Source organism: Amaranthus tricolor, chromosome 6, assembly GCF_026212465.1.
Source record: "Amaranthus tricolor cultivar Red isolate AtriRed21 chromosome 6, ASM2621246v1, whole genome shotgun sequence".
NCBI lineage: Eukaryota > Viridiplantae > Streptophyta > Magnoliopsida > Caryophyllales > Amaranthaceae > Amaranthus > Amaranthus tricolor.
In genome coordinates, this window is record NC_080052.1 from 6,533,422 (window position 1) to 6,560,187 (window position 26,766).

Here is a 26,766-nt window from a genome sequence, read left to right on the forward strand (position 1 = left end):
AAGAGGAAGAATGCATGACACTTATTAGATAAGTGTCAAGGTCTATTAAGGAAGAACCAAAACCAAATAGATCTTTGTTTTTTAACGTTAGGGATACATTAATGTTATCCCAGTGTTGAATTAAAGGTAAGTCAGTTGGAGACCTAATCCCTTGAAACATGAATCTTCGAAAAACCAAAAGCTATAGAAGTAAAACACAACTGGTTACTCTTTCCCTAAGAATAATACAGCCTTGAGTAGTTTTTTTCACAAACTATTATTGCCTCACATTATCGATCTAGAACAAAACCAGACCAATTATAAGAGCTTATCATGGAAACATCTAATAAAGCATAAGAAATGGAAAAATCAATAGTTTTATTGGCGATGAAAGAGAGAAAAACATAACAAATGTACAAGACAAATATATGTAAAAATTTAGGATCCCTATCTTCTAAACTCAGTATTTTTTCCCATAGAAACTTGAGTGATACCTCATCACTCTCCACCCCTAAATGGCACTTCAAAAGATTAACAAAATAATGACATCATGTTTTTGCCGTTTACTATTTGTAAGAAGAGGAATGTTAAATATAAGGAGCATAAAAACATCCCTACACTCTAAAGGTGTAACAACAAATTTCTTATCGCCTCTATCTACTGAAAATAGACGTCTAATGGGATCAAAATATTGAATTAGCCATGGGACAATGCCACGATGAAAAGAAGTCAATTTCATCAATGAGAAACCAAAAAAGCCAATTTCATTAAATTTTTTTAGCTAATTAAGAGGTTTTGATTCCCTCAAGTCATTAAACAAAGAAACAACTTAGCTAGGTATGCAGTATGTTTTAACTACGAAAGAAGAAATCATGTATTCAAGGAAAAATAAAGAACATCAATTGAATAACCCAATTCATGAAGCTAAAATACAAAAATTGAATATTATGTACCCCTCAAATTATAACACTGCATGAGATATACAAAATTGCAAATACAAAAGTATAAATACTAGGAAAAAAAAATAGGTAAAAATTAATTGAATATTATAAATAATCAAAGAATTATTAAAAAAAGTGGTGTACTATTTAATGAAAATTGTTTACCCCCGAAATCATATTATGTACCCCTAAAAACACTATATGTACTACAAAACATCGAATACATAATATGTACTCCGAAAATCATATTATGTATCCCTAAAGTATATATATGTGATAATAATATATACTACTTAGTATTGTGCGCCAAGTTTCATGTCAAACAAACCAAGTTTGAACAATTAAAGCGAGTTAAAAAAGGCTTAAAAACGCAACTAGACACGTTATTTCAAGCATATGCCAATTTTTTCAATTCTAACCATTTCAAAACAATAATATATACTAATTAGTGTTGCATGCCAAGTTTCATGCCAAACAAACAAAGTTTGATGTGTTAGTGCCTTAAAAGCGTAAAAAAGTTTAAAAAGGCACCTTGGCACATAATTTCAAGTACATACCTATTTTTCAATGCTAACCATTTCAAAACAATAATATATATACTAATTAGTGTTGTGTGCCAAGTTTCATGCCAAACAAACCAAGTTTGAACTAGTTAAAGCGAGTAAGTGACTTAAAAGCTTAAAAAGGCTTAAAAATGCAACTTGGTACATAATTTCAAGCACGTGCCTATATTTTCAATTCTAAACCAATAAACCCAATCCAAAATTACGTCGATACGAAATCAAACACGGCTATGTGTCGTACTTACCCACTATGGACCCAAACTTGCGACCCGTAACTAAATCGACATAAATTAAATCTTTTGATTATTCAACAAAACCCATGGCGAATATATCGAGACCCAATAGAAACCGATACAAAACTGACCGGATAACCAAATTTACAAACCTAAAACAAACGAATAATTAATATTTGACCATTTATTGAAGTCTTGGCCACTTGGGTTAATCCAAATATCATCCCGTACCGATTATCTCCGCCGCCCTGCTTTACTCATAACGTAAGTGGAGTATACAATTGGATCAAAAAAGTTTAAGTTTCCACTTGAATCAGGATAATGTTGACTTCTCATGATGATTACCGTTCTGGATAATGCATGAACGCGGAAACGAGCTATTGTACCATTTTTGTGGACCAAACAAGCTTAGGATAGAGCAGTACTCCATCTTGTGCCATAGGAATTCTTAGAACAAAACACATAGGGACTAACTCATTTTCATTTTAATTGTTTTGTTTTGTTTTTTTTTTTAGTGTTTGCAAATATGATTAATTTTAACGTAAAAGTGATTAATTCTAATCTTAAAGTGATTATTTTCATTTATAATATATAACTTCAAATAGATCAATTACGACCTCTAAAGTAATCATTTTTGACTTAAAAGTGATCAATTATGACCAAAATATGATTAATTGTAAGTATATAACCTTAAATGGATCAATTATGATCTTTTTAATGTTATCAATTTTGACTTTAAAGTGATCAATTCTCATCTTAAAGTGACAAGTTATATATATATATATATATATATATATATATATATATATATATATATATATATATATATATATATATATATATATATATATATATATATTGATCAATTGTAGCGGTAAATGATAAGTAATCATATGTATAGTGATCAATTATAACTTATATTCTTAAAGGGGTCTATTATAATTATAAAGAGATCGAATACTTCTTCTAAATTTTAATAGTTGCAACAGTTTATGTAGCAGTTATTGTTCATCAACTAATCTTATTGGTATATATATTTATATTTATACTAATAACTCCAAGCGTTGCACAAGTTTTTATACTACTGTCAATATAAAAGAAAGAGAGATACGAAAATAATACTCTTAACATTAATAATTGGAAAAATTATCTAGAATAATTCAATCTTTTCATGATTTTCTTACGTAATCTCACTTTTTGATTAACCATTAATAATTCCAACTTTAAAGGATATTTTCCTAAAGTAAACCCGGTAACCTGATGATTTGTTATAGCAAGTTTTATTATTTTAAAAAAGTACAAATTAAAATAAAATGTCGATAAAAATTGATTTTTTCAAAAATTCAGAATTGCTTATGTGAGTTTTCAAAAGTAATCTTTAATTTTACATTAATTTTCAATTTATTTTTGTGTGAATTACCTACTATAGTAGATCAATGGTTACCTAAGCTTACTCTAGAAAAAATACCCCTTAAAATTTAAATTATTTATAATTAATTAATAAGTAAGACTATCATAGAAAGTATCATAAAAAAATTACATTATTCTAGATAATTTTTACTTAATAATTTCCTGAATTTTCAATATGGATATGATGATGAGTACATCATTCGTTAAATTATCAAAATGAAAATAATGGCATGAGGAAGCATGGGTGGGGCCAAAACCTTGCTTCTTCAATTGCGTTCGTTATTGACCAATCAATTGACCCACGTCGTGGGCTGCTGACGGCTATCTCAGTTGACATAAGTGCTCTTCTGTACTTCGACACTAATAATTAATTTTTCTCTACATTCTAATTCTTGCAATAAAAACTCATTTATTTTTGAAAGAAGTGTCAAATTTATGTTGCAAGTATAAACTGGAAAAATAATTTCAGAAAAAACATTTCTGATTCAAACAATTTTGTACCAATTTCTCCCATTAATCTAATTATATAAAATCCTCATGTCAGTATAAATGTTTCATTAAAATTTTTATACTATTTATGAACTATTTTTGATTTTGTATTTTATTCTTAATTTACAAAATTGAAACATATCAAAGTGTTGTTTTATATGGTTTGTTTCATTGTGAATTTAGTTAGTATTAACTTCTTATAATTTTTAATCATACACAATAAAAATATATATTAGAGATTAAATAAATTAATTAATAAATGTGCAAAACCGAATTAGACAAGTAAGCTAAAATAGAGGGAGTATTTTTTCATACATGGATGATCGGAGACATAATTCAATATAGATAAAATTATAATGACCTTTACCAACAACACCGTTTTTGAAGGTAGAAATTAAATCATAGTATTTATTTCTACTTCATAACCAAACCACACAAAAATCTAGTATTTTAAAATGCAAATTTAAATACTAAATGTACATGACTAAAACCACACTCAAACCACACTTATTTTTACTCTACTAAAACAAACTACTAATTTAAGACAGAATAATTAATACATATCAAGAATCAAGTTATCAATATTCAAAGTGTGATCAAAGATTCTCCTTTCCTATTAACAATTTGGATGGGTCTTTGGAGGGGAGTGGCGTCGCATATTATTGGAGCATTTGCAAAGTAATATTCATCATTAATCAATCTAAATTTAATAATTTATTCATATGTTATATAATAAGAAATAATATAATCAAATGAAATCTTGCTTAATTCATCTTAACTTTTAGTTTTAAATACCTAAGTAACTTTATATAACAAATTTTTGGATATGCCTATCTAAATATATTTAGTATCGAATTATTATTGAATAACAAAAATAAAAGTTATATAGCAAGTATTATGAAATAGAGATACTGTGTCGACGGCCTACTATACCTATATAACCCCAAGCCTTGAACTTATTCCAAGCACATTCATTTCATTTGGCAACATACTAAAAGCAATAATGAGAACTATCAAAAACTCCCTTGCTCTCATTTCCATCATATTTTTATCTGCTACATTTTTCCCTATATTGGTACAGCCATGCAACCCCATCGACAAAGAGGCCTTGCTCGATTTCAAGCATCGCACTAAACCTTCTAAAATCCTCAAAACATGGATCGCCAACACGAATTGCTGCTCTTCGTGGGCCGGTGTGACCTGCAACCAAACCAATGGTCGAGTAGATAGCATACAACACTACGAAGGCACATTGTCAGGTACACTCTCCCCTTTCCTAGGCAACCTTACGTATCTCACATACCTTAGCGTTAGTGGCACTACCAAATTAACCGGTCCAATTCCAATAGAACTAGGCAAATTATCAAACTTAAAACATCTTTTCTTATCCACAAATCAATTTAGTGGACCTATACCCTCTTCATTTGGTAACCTCCATAATCTTGAAAGGCTTTATCTTGATAGCAACAATCTTTCTGGTACCATACCCAACTCTATTTTCCAATCAATGTCATCCCTTTTTGAATTAGATTTATCGGAAAATCAATTAACCGGGCCAATTCCAAGATCTATTTCGACTTTAACGTCACTAACGAAACTCAATCTCTATACCAACAAATTCTCTGGCAAAATCCCTGTTGGGATTTCCAAACTTAAGAATCTTTTAAATTTAGATTTATCCTCAAATAATCTACAAGGTCCAATACCAGATTCCATTGGTGAACTTTCTGAGTTAAACACTTTATATCTAAACAATAACCAACTTTCCGGATCAATTCCTTCATCTGTAGGCCAGCTTATTTCTCTGACAGATCTTTTACTTGATAACAATAAACTTTCTGGTGTTATTCCAAGCTCATTCGGAAATCTAAGCGAAATCTCAAGAATCTACTTAGATAATAATTCTATAACCGGAAAGTTACCCTCAACTCTAGAAAATCTTGGGGCCTTACAGGAAATTTCCTTTACAAATAATTACTTAGTTGGCCAAATACCTCCTAGTTTTGGCAATATAAGGAATCTCTTATCAGTAGATTTGTCTAATAATCATCTTGTGGGTCCACTTCCTCCTCAGCTAGCTAAACTAAACAGTTTAGTCTCACTAAATCTAGCTCATAACCCACTTGGGCCCATGTCAATACCCGATTGGATATCGAAACTAACCATCATAACTCTGAACTTAGCCGCGACAGGGCTTACCGGGCAACTACCAAATTGGTTATCTTCCTCAATGATAACATCTCTAGACCTGTCAAGTAACAAGCTCAATGGGGCATTGCCTTCAGGGATTGGTAATATGAGTCAACTGTGGTACTTAAACATATCAAACAATCAATTTCATTCAACAATTCCTACAGAGTTCAAGAATCTCATTTCGATACAACATCTTGATCTTAACTCAAACAAGTTTTCAGGGCCGTTGGGGATCATTTTCACTACAGGTTCGTACTTGAGTATCGATGTGTCGAACAACTTATTCACTGGGCCACTCGACAAGAACATGGGTAACTACAAAGGTTTGAACATTTTAGGGATCAGTTCCTTAATCTTATCAAATAATCCATTGGGAGGATCCATACCCGAGTCAATTGGGAACTTGACCCAACTGAAAGTGCTAGAGATGGCTAGTAATAGATTAAGGGGAAGTATTCCAAGCAGTGTGTTCAATTTAAAGAACCTGAAATTGTTGGATGTTTCGAGGAATGAATTGAGTGGGAAGATCCCTGCACACAAGGCTAGCATTCCTGCTTCTGCATTTTTGGGAAATTATGGACTTTGTGGTGCTCCTCTCCCTCCTTGTAAGCATTAGGAGTAAATAGTGACTACGCACTAGTCTTATTTATATTGTATGTTGTTGTTTTCATTGTAATTTGTATGTTACATGTGCTCAAATAATCTTGCAGATGAAATTGTTCTAAAGTAGTAGAGTTTAAATTGTAATGAGAATGAGATTGTCCCAAAATATATAGGTATTTAGACTATAATATACTTTTTATTTCACTTTCGCATTTAAGCTGTTTTATACCTTGGATTGCAAAGTTCAATATTAATATTTTTATAATTTTTATTAGATGTGCATAGTTCAATATATAAATGATCAAAATAAGACATTAAATTGCATGGATTTAGGTACTGATGTTGGATACTGGTACGTGTCAAAGTCTCGGATACGTCTAAATATTCAATTTTACGCTTAAAATGAAGTGTCTAAGTGTCATAACAATGTCCGAGTTTCAGGGATCGGACACAAGTACGTGAAGCAAAATAAAAAATCTCGCTAACATTTCTTGTAGGATCTCTTGCTGTCTATGTTCATAGTAAAGCTGCATACATCATATATCAACTTCCCCCACAAATTAAGAGGTGATGCAAGAAATTACGAGTTTGGTCGACAAATCTATAAAATGCACGAAGGAATAACCTTTGTTAAAATATCAGTTAATTGGTACTTGCTAGGGAGATAATATATTTTATTAGGTCTTCCAAGACTTTATCTCTAGTAAAGTGGCAATCTACATTTAAGGTTTCAGCCCTTGAGCTTTATTTAGAAATGCAAGTAGTGACAAGTGACAACTTCAAAGAAAAAATTAGTCAATCTAAGTGCTCAATATAATTACCTTGTTTTCCCTTATTTTACTCAACACTAAAATGTATTTTACTCAATATCTAATAATTTCAATTAATATTTTTGGGTCTAATTCAAGCTTAGTGATCAAACTATATATACAAGTGCTATGTATAATATTAGAGTCTTTTCCCTAAATATTGTAATTTAGGGAAATAATCTCACCCTATGTTAATGGGAAACATAACTTTCTATCCACCGTTCACGTAGGATGGATTTTTTTAAAAAAAATTCGCCATAAAAAATTGCTATCTAAGATAACGTTTTTCCTTAACACAAAACGCCATCTGAAATGACTGTTTACTATGATTTACTTTTCTTTTGGTTTTTTGGGTTAATAATATAACTGCCATCTGATATGGTTGTTTACTATTAAAAGCTTAATTGGTAGTTTACCTGTAAAGTAGTGTAGAAACAAAAAATAAAAATTTTCATATTGGATAGTCTTCAGGAGACGAACGCAAGACCTTTAGGGATAGTGCCACAAAGCGCAACCATCGAGCTGATACGTCCTTGATGATTATGTTTCTATCCATTCTTACTTTTCCTATAACTGCATGAATGATGCTACTGGGCCAACAGCATATTGTACGAGAAAGTGGGAAATACACCTAGGGTAAATCGTCATTTAGGATGACGGTTTATCTTTTTTATGGTTTATATTTTTTATTAAAATTAAACCGTTATTTTAGATAGCGGTTTACTAAAATATTTTTGTCAAACCACTAACTGAGAAAGCGATTTTATTTAAACAAAAATAAAAAAAATATATTTTTGATACCATCCTACATGGACGGTATACAAGGAAATAAATTTGCTTGTTACACAAAATGGGAATTTTGGTATAAAAAAACAATTGAAGGGAAAAGACTCATAATACTATGAATAAAAATTGTTAGGCATGCAATATTACGATCAAGTATTTCATTTCATATTCTACTTTGAAACGATTTCCGGTCTGGTCTAGTCTAAAAAAATTAAAAAACGAGGACCGGATCGAAAACCATAATGAATATAAAAATTAAACCAGACCAGACCAAACCAAATACTTCAACTACAGTTTAGTTCGTTTCTTTTTTTTTTTTTTGTAAAAATGAGAACTTTCCATTGCACCAAACAACACAGAATACAAACACTAAGGTGGAAACGACTTCTCCCCTTTTCCTGCATCATTATGAAAAAGAGACCCAACTTCTAGGAAAGGTTGCCTTAGTTCACTCTTCATGTGCAAAAGAAAGAAGAAACCTCGCAAAAATAAAGTAAAACTACACAAGAGATCTGGGAAAGCAAAAGCCTACACTAATCACTAAAGTGATTTGGGTATAGAGCATTAATTCTCCCTTAACTTCTTGTCGAATCTTTTACAAGACTGTTATATTAGTATCATGTACAACTCCAAAATTTCTTCATTGAGAGCTTTTCAAATGTAGTAGCATAAACTACAAAGATTGGTGATGATCACTTTCTTTTTCAAGCTAAAAGCATTTTATTTTTTTCGTGTTAACCTATCAAAGTTAGACTTTTGCAACGGATCAGATAAGGGAGGTAGACAGCAAGACACTTTGAGCTAAACACACAATTAAAGAAAGTATGTTTCAAATTTTCAGTTGCACATGACCACATAAGACAACTATAATCATCAAAAAGCCAAAATTTAATGAGCTTGTCTCGGGTCTTAAGCTTTTTCTGAAGAGAAATCTAGAGGATGAACCGTTCTTTGAGGATTGAAGGTCTGTGCCAAACAAACTTGGCCTGGGCAACAGGTTCTTGCTGGTGAACACAGTCCTTGTAAACTCATGTAATGCTATACTTGTCCTTCATCACCCATTAACTCAGAATGTCTCTAGTTTTGCAGAATTCCCTTAGAGACCAATTAGCTGTAGGGGAAGGATTGAAATATAGGTTGTTTTCCCCTTTTGTATACACATCATAAATCCAACGAACCCACAAAGACTTAGGCATATGAAAAATAAGCCATGAGAGTTACCAACAGCAACAGTGTTCCAAACCTCCAAATTACAAATACCAAGACCACTCTCCTACTCCCCACAACACAGTTTTTGCTAGTTAACATACCATGGATTGTTGTTGCTTGCATCTACAAGCCAAAGGAAAGTTCTGCAAATGGCAGTCAGCTTCGCAATCACACGCTTAGGAAGAAGAAGGATCAGACACCAATAAGTACTAATACTCATAAGAAAAAACCTAACAAGTTGCAGTCCAGCAGCATCGGAAAGTCATTTTGTATACCAATCTATAATTTGAGAAGTCACTTTATCTACAAGAACATCAAAATTTGTCTTAGACAACCTCATGGACGTTAGAGGAACCCCCAGATACATAAAAGGAAGGTAGCTAAGAGGAACTTAAAGCTTCTAGGCTATCTTAGACTTCAAAGTAGTGGGCACACCAGCAAGACATGCACGAAGGCCTGAGGCTGCAACAAAAGTATTAAGCCCTTGGCAAAGAAGCCTAGAAAATTGTAGGCCCCCCTTAGAGAAGAGCATGAGATCATCTGAGTTATTAAGGGAAAGTGAAATAGCCCAAAAATTAGCCACTTAATTAATTGTAATTAATTAAGTGTATCTGGGATTAGTATTTCTTAAGCGTGATATTTTATTAGGACTTAGTAAAATATTTTAATACATTTGGGTTCTTAAATTTTAAGTATGTTATTTTATTGAGACACGAAATAATATTTTATTGTTTAAGGATATCAATCGTATTAAATTTGGGACCAAAGTAAGTTATATGATGAAAATAGGGTAAAAAGTATTTGTGTCATGGTTAGACACATAAACGTATAAAGTGTCAAACATTGATTAAGTTTAGTGACACAATTTGCTTACTTATTCTTTTGATGACTACAAACATCAGAACAAGCATCAGAACAAGAGAATATAATTCTCATATTATTCATCATCATCAATGAGAAAAATAATCAGTAAAAAAAACTCTTTTCCCCAGGAAACCCAAAATCCTCTATAATCCTATTTCTCATCTCTCCATGTTCGAAATTCCCAAATAGGATGAGGGAATTGATACTCATAAATTCTGTCTAAAAATTGCAAGTTAAGGGAATCAAGCAGGGTTTTTAATGAAAGATTAAATTGAGAAAAGTGAAGTTAAAGTTTCTTAATGGGGTTTTTATTGAAGTTACGGTTCTTAGAGCATCAAAGTTGGGTTAGAATCAATTAGAAGTTGTACAAAGGTTTCTTTGAAGGTTGATTGAAGTTAAAGCTTTGAAGAGGGCAAAGTCCATCCATGGTTTTCAAAAACCCTGCATATCAAGTTTTAATGGAGATTTGCTCATAAAAGAGGTAAGACACAATTAGTAAAGCTTTTAAAGTTTTATTTTGAGTAATTGATTTTATATATGAAATTCATTTGATTTATGAATATGATTTTGATTCAATATATTGTTTATTGTTGAAAATCTGTTTATTATGCTTTGAGTTTGTGATGACTAAGTTATTGTCAAGATTATTGAGTTTAAACTTCATGTTGAACTTGGGTATTATGATTTTGTTTTTGGGTTATTGTTTGAGTATCAATTAGATTTATTTAGGTAATTTTGATTATGATATCAAGTTAGGTTTCTAGTATCATATTGAGTTCATATCAAGTTTTGGGTTCTTGTTTAATGTTGATTAATAATGTTTATTTGGGTTAATTTTTACAATAATTGGGTAATTAATTCAAGTATTGAAGTTGGATTCATTTGGGTTCTCTTTGAGTTCTAGTTCATGTGGTAGTATTTTATTAATGGTTACAATTTGGGGTTTTGATTCATCTTCAAAGTTTAAAAACAAAATTCATTTATAGTTTAAAAATTCAGGTTCTGTCCTCTCTGTTCTCGACTGATTTCAAGCATCTTCTGGCCATTTTTGGGTTTTAGTGTCTCATAAGATTTGTAGAGCTATGAGTTGTGGTCGTGTAGGTACTTGAATACCCTCCAAATGAGTTCGTATGAGAGAGTTATGACCAAAATACTAACAGACTGTCATGAAAATCGAGAATAACCAATCAGAATATTATTTGTTCAAATTGGGATTTCAATTGGGTATTTCTTTAATCAAGTATTTAAGATTATTTTATGTTTCTTTATTGGGTAATTATGGATGGTATGAGTTTTTTGAGTATTATTGATGGTGATGAAAAAGGGAGCTTGGATTGTTATCTTTTGGCATTATAAGTTGATGTACACAAGGTGTTTGTTCAAATGCATCAATGAAGTTCTTTGGATTTCTAATTTGATTTTTGGTTGAAGAATTTATTCATAAAGGTAACCTACAAGCAAACTACTTTCTTTTAAATTTAATTTACGTATTTTAACATTCAAGTTATGTTTTATAAGGAGTGGTATTATCTATTGCTGTTATTTGAGTAAAATTGTATGATTTTTGGTGTTCGAAATTTTGGATTTTGACTTCGTTTGACCTTGCTTCTAGTCCTTAATCGAAATTATGTTTTGTATGTTCACAGCATTACAAATATGAGCTTTTAAATATGTTTTACTACGAAAATGAGTTACGGTTATTAATTTCCAAGAAAATCAAGTGATTAATTAATTCGTTTTATATTGAAATGTTCGACATTGAAAAATGTCCGTTTTTGGGAATTGGCAATGGATATTTATATCCGGATTATTGTAAAATCCTATAGCTTGATAATAGGTAATGGTTATTCGGATCGGTCTCGAGCCCCCGATCCTTTTTCGTTCTTGTAAGAACCGTATTTTCGATGATGACGATCACTGGTGTTCTCAGGATTTAGATCAAGCCTACTTCCTGACGATCCATATATTCCCACGTTTTGAATTGTTGCTACATTATTGTTTTTAATGAGTTTTGAATAAATATGTTTGGTATATAAAGTTTTGTTTGTTTCGCAATGAAAGCATATGTTTCATTTGCCGTATTGTTTCGCTATTGACTTATAAAGAAATAGCCGTAATTTGATTTTGCTATTAACTTGTAAAGTTATAGCCATATTTTGATTCGTTATGAACTAAAGGTTCATAGTCGTGTTTATGTCGATACCAAACGGTGTTTTTAAAAGAGTTTAGATTTGGATATAATAATGTTTTAGGTAGTTACCAATAGAGCAAAGAATTTGATTGGAGATTTTGTTAATGACTTGTATATAAATGAGATATTTTTTCGGATTACTCAACAATTCAATTGTTGACAGTCTTTGATGGGGCTTATCTTTATGGGGGATAGATCCATTTTCAAGTTAGCTCTGATGTGGAGACGATGCTTACATTGTAATAAATTTATAATGTTTTGTAAATAATATTCACTTAATTATGTAAAAAGTTTCAAATGCTCTGATATTGGTTTGCTGCGGCTATCGAGCCACATGTTGGATTCAGCCCAGACTTCTATAAATCTTCCGCTATGCTTTATAGACAATATTATTATATTTTTTACGTTGGTTTGGGCTGTTTCAGAAAGCATCCTCCTTTTGGGATCAAAATTCAACAGGTTATCAAAGCTCACCCTTCAAACCGAAAATAGCATTTTTGGTTTACTTGTTCATAATTAAAGTTGGATTTCAAATTGAGTACTCCTTTTATCAAGTGTTTATGGTTATTATTTATCCTTCAATTGGGTTTAATTGATTGGTATTGTTGAGTTACAGGTTCTTATTTGATTAATATGAGTATTTCGTTCTAGAATCAAATTTGGGATCATAAGTATCAATTGGGTATTATTGATTAGTTGATATTATTTGGTTATGATATAAGTTGGGTATTCGAGATTTAAGATTGGTGTAAAATTAGTTAAACTCCATTGATAGTAACTCAAGCTTTTAGATGTTGATGGTTGATGATGAATTGATTGGTATTTTAATTATTGATTGTTATTCAAAACATAGAAAGGTAACCTACAAACATCTAATATCTTTTTAAAGCTAATTTAAATATTTTTATGTTCAATTGATGATGGGAAAAATATTGGTTTGGTAGGTTTATCTATGTAATAATATTATCAGTATTATAAAATGATTTTAGTAAAAATTAATCAGGTTATAAAAATTATATTTGATTAAAAAGTACGTCAATATTGTATTTATTTAAAGAGATTACAAAAGCACTTTTTTATATTTATTGACTTATAAGATATGTGTCTTGAAATAACTTATTATGAAAATGAGTTATCATTATTGATTTTATAGAAAATCAAGTGATTTATTGATTCGTTTTATATTGAAATGTTCAACATTGAAAAATGTTCGATTTTGGGAATCGACAACGGATATTTGTATCCGGATTATTGTGAAATCCTATAGCTTTTTAATAGGTAATAGTCATTCGGATTGATCTCGATCCCCTGATCCTATTTCGTTCTTGTAAGAATTGTATTTATCTGTGATGACGATCACTAGTGTTCTCGGAATTTAGATCAAGCCTACTTCTTGACGGTCCATATATTCCCACATTTTAAAGTGTTGTTATATTATTGATTTAATATGAGTTTTGAATAAATGCGTTAGGTTATATAAGTTTTGTTTGTTTCGCAAATGAAATCATATGTTTCATTTGCCATATTGTTTCGCTATTGAATTGCTGCATTTTGATTTTTGCTATAAACTTGTAAAGTTATAACCGTGTTTTGATTCACTATGAACCAAAGGTTCTTAGTCGTATTTATGTTGATACCAAACGGTCTTTTAAAAGAGTTTGGGTTTTGATAGATTAATGTTTCATAAGGAGATACCAAATGAGCAAAAGATTAAATTGGAGACATTTGTTAATGACTTGTATATAGATGTAATAGTTGGTTCGATTAATCAATAATTAAATTGTTGACGGTCTTTGATGGGGCTTATCCCTTCAGGGGATAGATCCATTTTCAAGTTAGCTCTGCTGTGGAGATGATGTATACTTGTATTATGTGTTACGTGCGACGCGAGGACTTCGTTTTGAAATTCATAATGTAAATTAGATATTTGTAAATTAAATTGTAATAATTTTATAATGTTTTGTAAATAGTATTCACTTAATTATGTAAAAAGTTTTTGTAAATACTCTAATATTGGTTTGTAAATCAACCCAGACTTCTATAAGTCTTCCGCTGTGCCTTGTAGACAGTATTATTGCACTTTTTACGCTGGTTTTGGCTGTTTCAATTGGTATCAGAGCCTAGTTTTTTCTGGAGTACTCGAATCCTCATATTCAAGTACAAAACTTTTGAAAAATAAATTTTGAAAATTCGAAATAGCGCGGTAGTCGAGTCTTAAGGTGTAACCTCCGAAAATCGGATGGTATTAATGTGAGTATGTGTTATATGTGTGATGTGTAATGTGCTTAAGTGCTAATGAATTATTGAAGTTTCCTTACGTGTTGTGAATAATCAATTGTGTGTAAAATGGAAATCAATCAAGGAATAAAGAATGTAGAAAAAGTATTTGTGATATGTGCAATTTAATAATATTTGGATGAGAAATTTCAATTAAGGGAAGTTGTAAAAAAGGAAGAAGGATTGATATGAATAGGAATGTCGTAAAGTGTATATTGTGGCAAGCCTATTGAGTGCTTTATACGTATTCAGGTATGTGTAAATTTATGATGGCGAATATTCTAAATGATTTACGATGTTGAAAGGATAACTTTGAGAATTAAAAAGTTTGAGTGGTTCAAATTATGTCAAGCCTTATTTATGGTTAATGTGAGTTGAATTTGATAAGTCAAATAAGAATCAATTAAAGTTATGGAAGCCTTGTATTACATGTATGGAGAAATTTGAAGTTAAATTGTACTTATAGAAAATGAATATTTGATTAGAAGCTAATTATATTGAAGCAAATTGTATTGAGGTGATCGAAAAGCTAATAACTAGGGGAACAAAAGTGTTTGTTTAAACCATGATTCGATGAGACAGTTAAGGATAAAAATTGAATGGGCTATGTTGTGTACAATTGTATTAATGGTGAACCGGATGATCAGAATAAAGCTTAAGAATCGTATGAAATTGAATGTCAAGAGTATGGAAGTTATTTGAGAAAGATGTGTTTGAAACTTAAAGTTTAAGGGTCATGTATTAAAGGAGGATATGAACGTATTGTGAGAGAAAGTTAAACAATAGCAATTGAGTTATAAGTTATTAAAGGTTGAAAATTGAAAGTGATCCAGGAAATTTATAATTTGCGGTTCAAGATACTTGATTATGAGAAATGAAATGTGTGATTTAAAGTGATACTTTCGAAGTATATTAGGGGTTATAAGAGTTCCTAAGTGAAGTTTTGTTGTCATTTAGGAAAATTAAGTAAATTAGGGAATCAAATTTTCAAATAGTGGATACAAAATGGTTGAATTGATTTAAAACAAGAAAAGGTTTGTTAAAAAGTATTCGAGTATAAGGTTTGTTAAAATTTAGAAGTTAAATTTTAAGGTTGTATCAAAGTTGGGGAATATTTAAAGTTGTGACTAGTGTTATATTGAGGAACGTGAATATGTTAGTTATAAAATGTATGATTGGAAATAAGAGTCCAAGTTAGAGGATGGAATTACTCTATATTGAGAAGAAAAAAAAAAAATCAATGACTATTTTAGCCAGCTTAACTAATTGTCATTGATCTAATATAGGATTTTACTTGTTATCATTATCAATCTGAGTAATGATATTATTATATTATAATAATATGAATCAAGTATTTTACTTGTTATCATTATCAAGAAAAAGATTGCTTTATAAAGAATATATTGTATAGATAAATATTTTGAAGTTAAAATAATAAAATTAGTTAACATTTAGTTAAAGTTGTATTTAATTTGGTGTTCAAGTAAAGTAACTGAAACTGATTTAATAAGTTAGTTTGACTAAAAAACATATTTGATTTTGAAAATGTAATTTTGAATAGCCTTTATTCGGAGGGAAACTCTAACAAATTTTTTGTAAAGTATAAAAAATCTTTGTTTAAAAGTTTAAAATGTTTGCTAATATTGTTTTGAGTCATGAGTATCAGTTTGAGTAGTGCCTAAAAGATTTTGTTCACAAAAACTACCCGACAGGATAAAAATAAACTTGAGTAATACGAACATATTAACTATGTGTTCAACAAATATTTTACCCACAAGTACTAAGCGTAACGCAATCGAGTAAGTATAGAAATTTATAAAATAAATTTTGCGATTTTATAATCTAAGTGTACTTGTGTATGTGCAAATGTGTTTCGCATCATATGAGTTTTGTGCATTTGAAAATTATTTTTATTCGTGATTGAATCATAAACATTGTTTCTAAACTTGGATTACTGCCGAATGCAGAGTTGAGGTTTTCAGTTAAGTAAGCTTGGGACGTTGAACTATTTAAGGTTTACCCTAAAGTAGGGGAGAATTATTTTAATAAGTTTTCTGAAGTGTAGAGTAATTTCGAGGACGAAATTATTTTAAGTTGGATCGAATAAAATAGCCCTAAAAATTACTCGCTTAATTAATTATAATTAATTAAGTGTAAATGAATTCTTTAATCTTAAGCGTAATATTTTATTTTGACCGAGTAAATTATCTTATCACCTTTGGGTATCAGTCTAATTAAAATTTGGAAACTAAGTAAGTTATACGATGAAAATTAGGTAAAAGAAAAACAAATGAAAGATGATTATGTGTCAAAATGACACACAACCCCTTAGGTGGCTCCTTATTTGAGTTAAGAGTCATCAAACTCTTGACTCATCATCACCATCACCTCATATTTCAGGATTGAAATTCCTGTACCAATTCACAAAAACTCAATCATTCATAATCTTCACTACTTGTGAAATAAATCTAAATTTGATTTTATCCTTTGCAAAATCCATAATAAATTAAGGTTATGTTATGAAAATCAATCTCTTTTCCATCCCCATTTTGGAATCCCTCTTACAATTATGGGAATTCTATTTATTTCTACTTTTTAGTCATCCATTAAAGGATTATCTTTGAGTTATTAATGGAACTTAAGATAAAGGTTTTGATTGAAGTGTAACTTGGGATTCATCATTCAAGTAATCAAAAGTTAGGGTTCTTATTGATTTAAATTGGGGATTTTGTGACTCAAATTGAAATTCAAGATTGAAAGTTGAAAGACCCTTTCAATGGTGACTGAGATGATTCACAAACTAATCTATTTAATCATAAATTGAATGTATTAAAGTAGTTTTAAGTTCTTAAATGGTTGTTGATTCATGTTCAAAGTTGTGAGTAAGTTCAGTTTATTTAAGGAAGTTCAGTTTGAATTTGTTTGGCTTTTTTAGAGATATTTAGAATCATTTTTGTGATATGAATCCTGCATGAGATTTGTAGAGCTCAGAGTCGTGGTCGCGTGGGCACTTGAATTGCCCAAAAAAGAGTTCATATGAGAGAGTTATGCTCAAAATACTAATAACGTGTCCAAAAAATTCGAAAATAGCATTTTTGGTTTACTTGTTCATAATTAAAGTTGGGATTCAAATTGAGTACTCCTTTTATCAAATGTTTATGGTTATTATTTATCCTTCAATTAGCTTTATTGATTGGTATTGTTGAGTTACAGGTTCTTATTTGATTAATATGAGTATTTCATTCTAGAATCAAATTTGGGATTATAAGTATCAATTGGGTATTTGATAAGTTGATATTATTTGGGTATGATATAAGTTGGGTATTCGGGATTTAAGATTGGTGTAAAATTAGTTAAACTCCATTGATAGTAACTCAAGCTTTTACATGTTGATGGTTGATGATGAATAGATTAATATTTTAATTATTGATTGTTATTCATGGCACAGAAAGGTAACCTACAAACATCTAATATCTTTTTAAAGCTAATTTAAGTATTTTTATGTTTAATTGATGATGGAAAAATATTGGTTAGATAGCTTTATTTATGTAATAATATTATCAGTATTATAAAATGATTTTAGTAAAAATTAATCATGTTATAAAAATTATATTTGATAAAAAAGTACGTTAATATTGTATTTATTTAATGAGATTACAGAAGCATGTTTTGTATTTTATTGACTTATAAGATACAATTCTTGAAATATCGTATTATGAAAATGAGTTATCATTAATGATTTTAAAGAAAATTAAGTGATTTATTGATTCGTTTTATATTGAAATGTTCGACATTGAAAAATGTCCGATATTGGGAATTGACAACGGATATTTGAATCCGGATTATTGTGAAATCCTATAGCTTGTTAATAGGTAATGGTTATTCGGATTGGTCTTGAACCCCCCGATCCTATTTCTTTCTTATAAGAACCGTATTTTCGGTGATGACGATCACTAGTGTTCTCGGTAATTAGATCAAGCCTACTTCCTGACGATCCATATATTCCCACGTTTTAAAGTGCTGTTATATTATTGATTTAATATGAGTTTTGAATAAATATGTTTGGTATATAAAGTATTGTTTGTTTCGAAAATGTAATCATATGTTTCATTTGCCGTATTGTTTCGCTATTGAAAAGCCGCATTTTGTTTTTCGCTATTAACTTGTAAAGTCATAACGATGTTTTGATTCACTATGAACCAAAGGTTTTTAGTCGTATTTATGTCGATACCAAACCGTCTTTTAAAAAAGTTTGGGTTTTGATAGATTAATGTTTCATAAGGAGATACCAAATGAGCAAAAGACTAAATTTGAGACATTTGTTAATGACTTGTATAAAGATGTAGTAGTTGGTTGGATTACTCAACAATATAATTGTTGACAGTCTTTGATGAGGCCTATCCCTTTCGGGGATAGATCCATTTTCAGGTTAGCTTTGCTGTGGAGATGATGCACACTTGTATTATGTGTTACGTGCGAGGCGAGGACTTCGTTTTGAAATTCATAATGTAAATTAGATATTTATAAATTAAATTGTAATACTTTTATAATTTTTTGTAAATAGTATTCACTTAATTATGTAAAAAAGTTTTTTTAAATACTCTGATATTGGTTTGCTGTGGCTATTAGCCATAGGTCGGATTCAACCCGGACTTCTATAAGTCTTCCACTGTGCCTTGTAGATAGTATTATTACACTGTTTACGCTGGTTTGGGCTGTTTCAACCATTCACTAGCAAAGAGCATTGGATTGAAGTTATATAAACCATTATAATTTTGATAAGGTGAGGAGGAAAATTGAGAGCATAAAGCATATTTTGTACAAAAGGCCAATTATTGGTTTCATAGGCCTTCATAAGGTCCACCTTAATCAAACAGCCAATATTACATAATTTCCTATAATAGTGCTTCACTAGGTCTTAACAAAGCAAGATGTTATAATTAATGTGTCTTCCTCCAATAAAAGCGCCATAAGTGTGATTAATAATATTCCCTAACACCAACTTTAATCTAGAGCAAATTAGCTTAGATATGCACTTGTAGAGGGTGTGGAAATTAAAGATTGGACTAGGCTTAAAGGATAAGGAACTTTTGAAAGTTGTAACATTCCATGCTTTCAAAAGTTTCCCATTACTAAAAAAGATTTGAATGGGCTTTACAACATCTTGGCCAACCACCGATCATGCAGCTTTATAGAACTTATTGTTAAAACCATCCTTTTGAGGGATTTGTTCTCATTAATACTCCAATCCTTTTGAGGGATGATACAACCTACTTGAATGACCTGCATATTCAACCTAGTCCTATTAACCATCCTATTGCAAAGCAGATCAAGTAATGACTAGGATCACTAATAATCTTGCCATCATCAATAAGCTTATTAATACGATTGCTACCTCTTCTCTGCTTAATGCAATTATAAAAAAACACGTGTTCTCGTCTCCATATTTAAGCCAATTGACCTTAGCATGCTTCTGAATTAGGGATTTGGCATGCTTTTTTTGGGACATCATGGCCTTGCAACGACATATATGTACTTTAGCATTCTCTGGTTTTTGATGACATTCTCTCAATGTTTAAGCTCCATAGGTCCACTTTTAAATGAATGAAAATACCTACAACAAAGGGTACAACCTCACATATGGGGTTTATCCAAAATGGGGAACCTTTATTGACCCTATAATCGCTCTACAAACCCATAAACAAAGGTTGTTCGCTCAACGCCAAGAAAGTGCACGAAAGGATGTTGAACGTGCCTTTTGTATACAACAAGCTCGATTTGTAATCATTTGAAAACCTGCTTTAGCATGGAGTGTGCCAATGCTACGTAAAATCATGATGACATGTATCTATCCACAATATGATTATGGAAGATGAGTGCAATACTTATGTTAATTATAAAGATTCACAAGAGATCACCTATGAACAACTTAAAAATTTAGTTGAATCATCAAGCATAAATGGTGCAACATTTTCTGTCATACCAGGATGATTTAATGATTGTAAATTTTATGACACTCTTAGCTAGAAAAGAAGAGATTCGTGATAGACATATACATATATCTTTAATGAGTGTTTTGATAAAGCATCCGTGTGAAAAGTTCGGACGCTCATATGCAGACTAATCTTGAATGGAATAATGTAGTAATATTTTTTTTGATTCCATTTTTTCGTATTTCAATGATATAGTTAGATTTGTTCTTTAAGTTTTATGTACCATGAGTCACGTTATAAAATCTTAAAGTATAGATTTTTTTTGTGTGGGTTGAAGTTTTACGATATGTGATCCGCTAATTGATTACTTACACAAATTAATTGGGCAAAAAATATTTATCTTTCAATAATCAAATAATTTACAATCATTAAATTTGGTGAAAGAAAAAATAATATATAGTGGGGTATATGTAGGCATGGCCACGGTCCGGGTTGGTCCGGTTCCGTTCCGGTTCCATCCGGTTCTGGTTCCACCCGGTTCCGGTTCCATTTGGAACCTGTCGCGAACGGTTCCGGTTCCGGTTCCGGTTCCGGGCGGTTCCAAACGGTTCCTTGGCGGTTCATGAGGCGGTTCCGGCGGTTCCAACTCACGGGACGGGCGGGTCGGACCATCGGTTCCATTTTTATTTTTTCTTTAAATATTTATATAATAAAAAAATACTATAATATCGCGGACGTACCTTTGATGATTACTTGATTATTAGCGAAATTCATTGCATGTCAAGTTGTCATCGTTATTGAAATATTTACTAAAAAGAATGAAAAAAATAAATTAATAAGAAACGAATCAATGATAATGTCGATAAAGATGATTAATAAAAAAAGAGGGAGAAAATGGACTTGAACCTAGTACCCAAATGAATACTAAGCTGCCTACGTATCCCGAAGGAATCAAAGCCCACGTAGTTCTTTGTCATACCTTTTATTTATAGTTGTTGAATGTTGATTTATCATTGTCGTTTGTCGGATTGATCCTATTCGTCTTCGTCATCATCATGTGGTTGATTAGATGCTTCCGCTGACTCTCCTCCTGACGATGATGCAGATGTATCCATCATCATCCATGGATCATCATCGTCGTCTTGATCATCATCATTCCTTAGTCCTTGTGTTCGAATCTCCGCTTGATCCCAATCTTTCTTGCAAACACATATTTGAATACTATGTGGAGCAAGACGAGATCGTTTTTCGTCCAAAACTCTTCTACCTGCACTAAAAGCAGACTCCGACGCAATTGTTGACGCGGGAATTGCAAGGATATCCTTTGCAATTCTCGATAAAATGGGAAATTTAACAGATTTTTCTTTCCACCACTCCAAAATATCATAGATACTTTGGTCTATTTCAAAGTGGTGTTTAAGATAACTATCTAGTTCTAAATATGAGGTCGAGGAAGAAGAAGATGATCCTAGAAAACTATCATCTTGAGTCATTATGTTAGCTATTACCGAATTATAGTAAGAGGGACGTGCCGAAACGCTAGCACGCCTAGACATATCGCGTTTCGGGTTATATACACTAGCGTAAAAATCATAGAGTTTGCTAAATATTTTTTTACATGTTCCTATATAATTATGTACATCAGTAGACGGGCGATCTAACGATTGATAATAAAATCCTATTACTTTAGTAAGGACCTCAGTTTTAAAACGTGGGTCCAAAATGGTTGCGATTCCATAAATATAAGGAAAATTGGTAAAATATGCTTGCCATTTTTCCATAATATCTGCAAGAATCGGCCTCAATTTTGGGTTAGTATCTTCATGTGTATATTTAAGGAGATGATAAAAAATAGTAATACATTCACTTATTACTAAGTGAACGTTCGGTTCATAAACATAAGAAAAAATCTTAGTCGCGTGGTCATACGCTTCTAATATGTTATGTACACCTATAGCTAATTCCCAAGTGTCATCAGCTATGAAACTATCTGTACACTTACTATATAGTTGTGCTATTACTAGGCGATAATCAATCGCCTTTCTTAATAAATCGTTGGTTGAGCCCCAACGTGTAGGAGTATCTAATGACCAATACACTTTTTTAAGTTGGTATTGGTCACATAATTGTTTATATCGTCTTTTTATTTTTCCGATCCTAAGCCATTTCACTATATCCCTAATTGGTTCTAATAAATCACTTAATTGTTTTATGCCTGCTTGGCAAGATAAGTTAATTATATGCGCACAACAACGTATGTGTAATAAGCTACCCCCAAGGATTAAACTAAAAGCAGGTTCGTTAAACAAAAGTTCTATACATTTAATGTTCGCGGTTGCATTATCAGTTGAACAACAAAATATTTTATCTAATAAGTTCCATTCTCTACATATCTCTACTAATCTATATTTTATGTTTTCACCGGTATGTCTTTCTGGCATTGTCTCAAAAGCAATTATTCTTTTTTGCATAATCCAATTTCGATCTATCCAGTGTGCTGTTACACACATATAAGGTTCTAAATGTGGGGGAGCAGACCAAATGTCAGTTGTTATGCTAACCCTACCATTAAACGATTTAAACATTTCAACTAATTCATAGCGCATTGATTCGTATAATTTAATTGTGCGTCTTTTAAGAGTGCTCCTAGGGATTGCTCTATATTGTGGTTGCAAAGTTTTTCTATTGAGACGCTCGTATGCCCTACTTTCACCGTGGTTAAAAGGCAATTCATCACAAGTTACATACCTAGAAAATTCATCAATCATGTCATTACGATTGTATCTAAAAGGCATACCTGTGATGGGAATGTCCCATTGTGTCTGTCGGCTTCCACTTGTGGTCCCGCTCCCGCTTGCTGCATGAGTTTCTTTTGTGATTCCATGCTTCTTTGCCAAATGTTTGTTAAAAGATCCCGTACCACCACCTAACACGTATTCACAAAACACAATAAATAAATGTTTATAAAATATGAATATATAATGTATCAATGTATTATGTATGTCAGTATGTATAAAAAACTTAAAAAGTATTTACCTCTGGCGAAACTGTATGAAACTAAGGGCTTTACTCCTTGACTTTCACAAATTTGACAAGTGCATAAGAAAATATCTGGATTCTCGGTTGGTTCTTTTGTGAAATACGACCACACATGTGAAACAGCTCTACCACTAGGAGGTGGCATTGCCGGAAAAGGTTGTCTTACTGGTTCATCTTCATCTAAATAAATAATTTAAAATTATAAAACTATAATTAAATAAATAAATAATTTAAAGTTTAATTAATTTGAAGAATAAAATTATAAAACTAACCGATAGTTTGGAAATTGACTCGTTTACCACGAGCTTGTCTTTGTTGTTGTTGTTCTCCTTGTTCTTCATGTGATCTTGTTGATGACCGTCGAGATATATTTATCCCAATTGGGGTCGTTGGTTCCTCTTCTTGTTCTTCTTCTTCATCAATTTGTATTTCTTCTGCATAATTATGTAACTCCGGGTCGTACCCTTCCGGATAATTATGTTCATAATTATAATTACTAATGGAAGGTGTTGTTGATACCGACGGAGTAGAAGTGGCCTTTCTTTTGGACGAACTGGAACCTCCCAATGATTTTGCCACTTTAGTAACTTTTTTTGTGGCTTTTTTCAAAAATGAAGACATGATTGATAATATTGAAGTAATAATAGAAATATAGAATTAAGAAATAAATAAATAATTAATTATGTAACTAACTAAATTAAGAAATAATTAAAAGACTAATTATGTAATTAAGAGAATAATTGCGTAATTAAAGAATTAAGTAGAGAGTGTAAGTAGAGAGAGTAGGAGAAGAGATGAGTTGTGAATGAAAATGATTGAAAGTGATGAGTATATATAGAGGAGAATGCAACGGCTAGTTAACGGTAACAAACGGTCATATTTTGGCGAACCGGTTCCATGGAACCGGTGGGCCGGTTCAACCGGACCGGTTCCGGTTCCGGTTCCAGAACCAGTTCCATGGAACCGTTGGACCGGTTCTCCCGGACCGGTTCCGGTTCCAAACCGCGGGTTTTTTACCCGGTTCACGATGGTTTTTTCCGGCGGTTTCACGGTTCCGACAACTTTTTTTCCGGCGGTTTCACGGTTTCGCGATTCGGGGCGGTTCGGAACCTGTCGCAAACGGTTCCGGTTCCAAGCGGTTCGGGACCGGTTCGGTTCCGGGTAACCCGCCCCGTGGCCATGCCTAGGTATATGTGAGTAGGAGAGAAAAAATGAAAAGAAGATGGAAGAGTATCCCCTTAGATGTTGGACAAATAAAAGGAAGAGGATGAGGAAGGGGATGGAAATAGTAAAAAATGATGTGGAGGAAAGAGAAGATGATGTGTCAAATTGAAAAAAAGAAGAGAGAATTGTGGAGAGGATATAATTCTCCTCTTCAATGTTCATGCTCTCATGAATAGGATCAAAATCATTCCTCTTGCCAAGGGGATTTTGATATCCTCTCCACATTTAAGAGGATATATGCTCTTTACAAGGAGAGAGTGCTAAGAGGATGTGATATCCTCATCCTTCTCTTCGATGTTCATGCTCTCATGAAGAGGACCAAGATCATTCCACTTGGCCAAGAGGATTTTGATATCCTTTCCACATTCAAGAGGATATATTCTCTCTACAAGGATAAAGAGTGCTAAGAGGATATGATATGCTCTTGGATGTTCATGCTCTAAGTAAAGTGATTGTCACTTCAAAAAGTAGTTCGACTTTTACTTTTCAGGACATCATTACTATTTTAGTATATATCCTTTTTTTTCATTTTATTACTATCCTTAATGTTACATATTATAATGTTATAGATTATATGGTGGAATACTTATACAATTACTATACATTTATAGTTTTACTTATTATAATGTTATATATATATATTTAATGAGTAATAGTCGTACAATTACGCATTTACTATCCGTTCTCTTTTTGTAACCAAAAAACAATGAAAGCAGTATTTTTTTTTTATTTTTCAACAATAATTTCAATTTCAAGTTCAATTTAATCCTAATCAACCCATATTAATTAATAACCAAACTTAATATTATAATTAATATATTTTAAAATGTCAACAATTTACTCAATTGAATATCTAGGATTAATTTGTAACATACGTTCATAACTATTCAAATCGATCATATAATACGTTGGATCAAATTGTATAATTTTACTGGAAAATTATTAAAAAAATTACCTAATCTATATGCCCTTTTTCAAAAATATACCTTATATAAATTTTTTTTGCAAAAAGCTACCTAATATAACACAAAAGTTTGTAAATGACTACCAACTAATGGTTTTCGTATGTTGACCGTAAAAGTTATAATTGACCAGCACATGGAATGTCACGTGATCCACTTAATTCACCTTTCTTCTTCCTTATTAGACACGATTTCAGAATTGGAAACCCTCTTTCCCCTTTTCTCCTTCATATCACTAATTAAAAGAACCTTAATTTCTCCAACAATTATCCCTAATTTAATATTAATGTCTTCTCCTTCTTCAACAACAAATTCGAAGCTTGAAAAATGTGGGTGTAGAGTTTCCTTTGCAAAGAGAATTCCATGGACCAAGGAAAGTCCTAGAAGACGGTTTAAGACTTGCATTTCTTATGATGCTAATACAAATTGGAGGCAATGAAAAAAATTCAAATGGATTGATGAACTTGAAATGGTTTATTGACAAAGAGAGGTGACAAACAAATGGATTTCAAGCTTTGTATTAGGGTTTTTCTTTTGTTTTTTTGTTGGTATTGATTGTACTAATTAATGGTAGTAAATGAAGGTTATGAACACTACTACAAGTCATCACTTGTGCCACAGTAGCAGTCGTGGCACAAGTAAGAATGTCCCATGGCTATGATGTCCAGCCATGATAATTTAAGTTAGAGATTACCGTGGCACAAGTGATCGTGGCTAGATTGTTGCCACTGTAAAATTATGGTTGTGGCATAAACTCTTTTTTATCACGATAGATCCCGTGTCTAATTATATTCTTCTACCACATACAATGATTCCTTGTAAATTATATTACAATTAGACTCGTAAAAGAGGGAAATTCAACTAGTAGTATGGATTTAATGTTAACTATCAGTAACATTCCTTCCACAAAAATTCCTTGGGTAGGATTTGAACCCAAGACCTCCAGGTTCGTATACCAACACTCCAACCACTAGGCCATCAATTATTTAGTGCTAATTTAAGTAATGCTAGTATACTTATAACATAACACTCCTACCACTTAGTGTATTGTTACTATTATT

At 31.5% G+C, this 26,766-nt stretch overlaps 1 protein-coding gene across 1 annotated transcript; it reads left to right on the plus strand.

Annotated features, from left to right (window-relative positions):
• Positions 1-4,567: 4,567 nt before the first annotated feature.
• LOC130814871 (probable leucine-rich repeat receptor-like protein kinase At1g35710) lies at positions 4,568-6,682 on the plus strand. The gene has a single exon (XM_057681106.1). It carries the CDS (start codon positions 4,619-4,621, stop codon positions 6,422-6,424), a length of 1,806 nt encoding a protein of 601 aa, XP_057537089.1. The 5' UTR covers positions 4,568-4,618; the 3' UTR covers positions 6,425-6,682.
• The last annotated feature ends 20,084 nt before the right edge of the window (positions 6,683-26,766 follow it).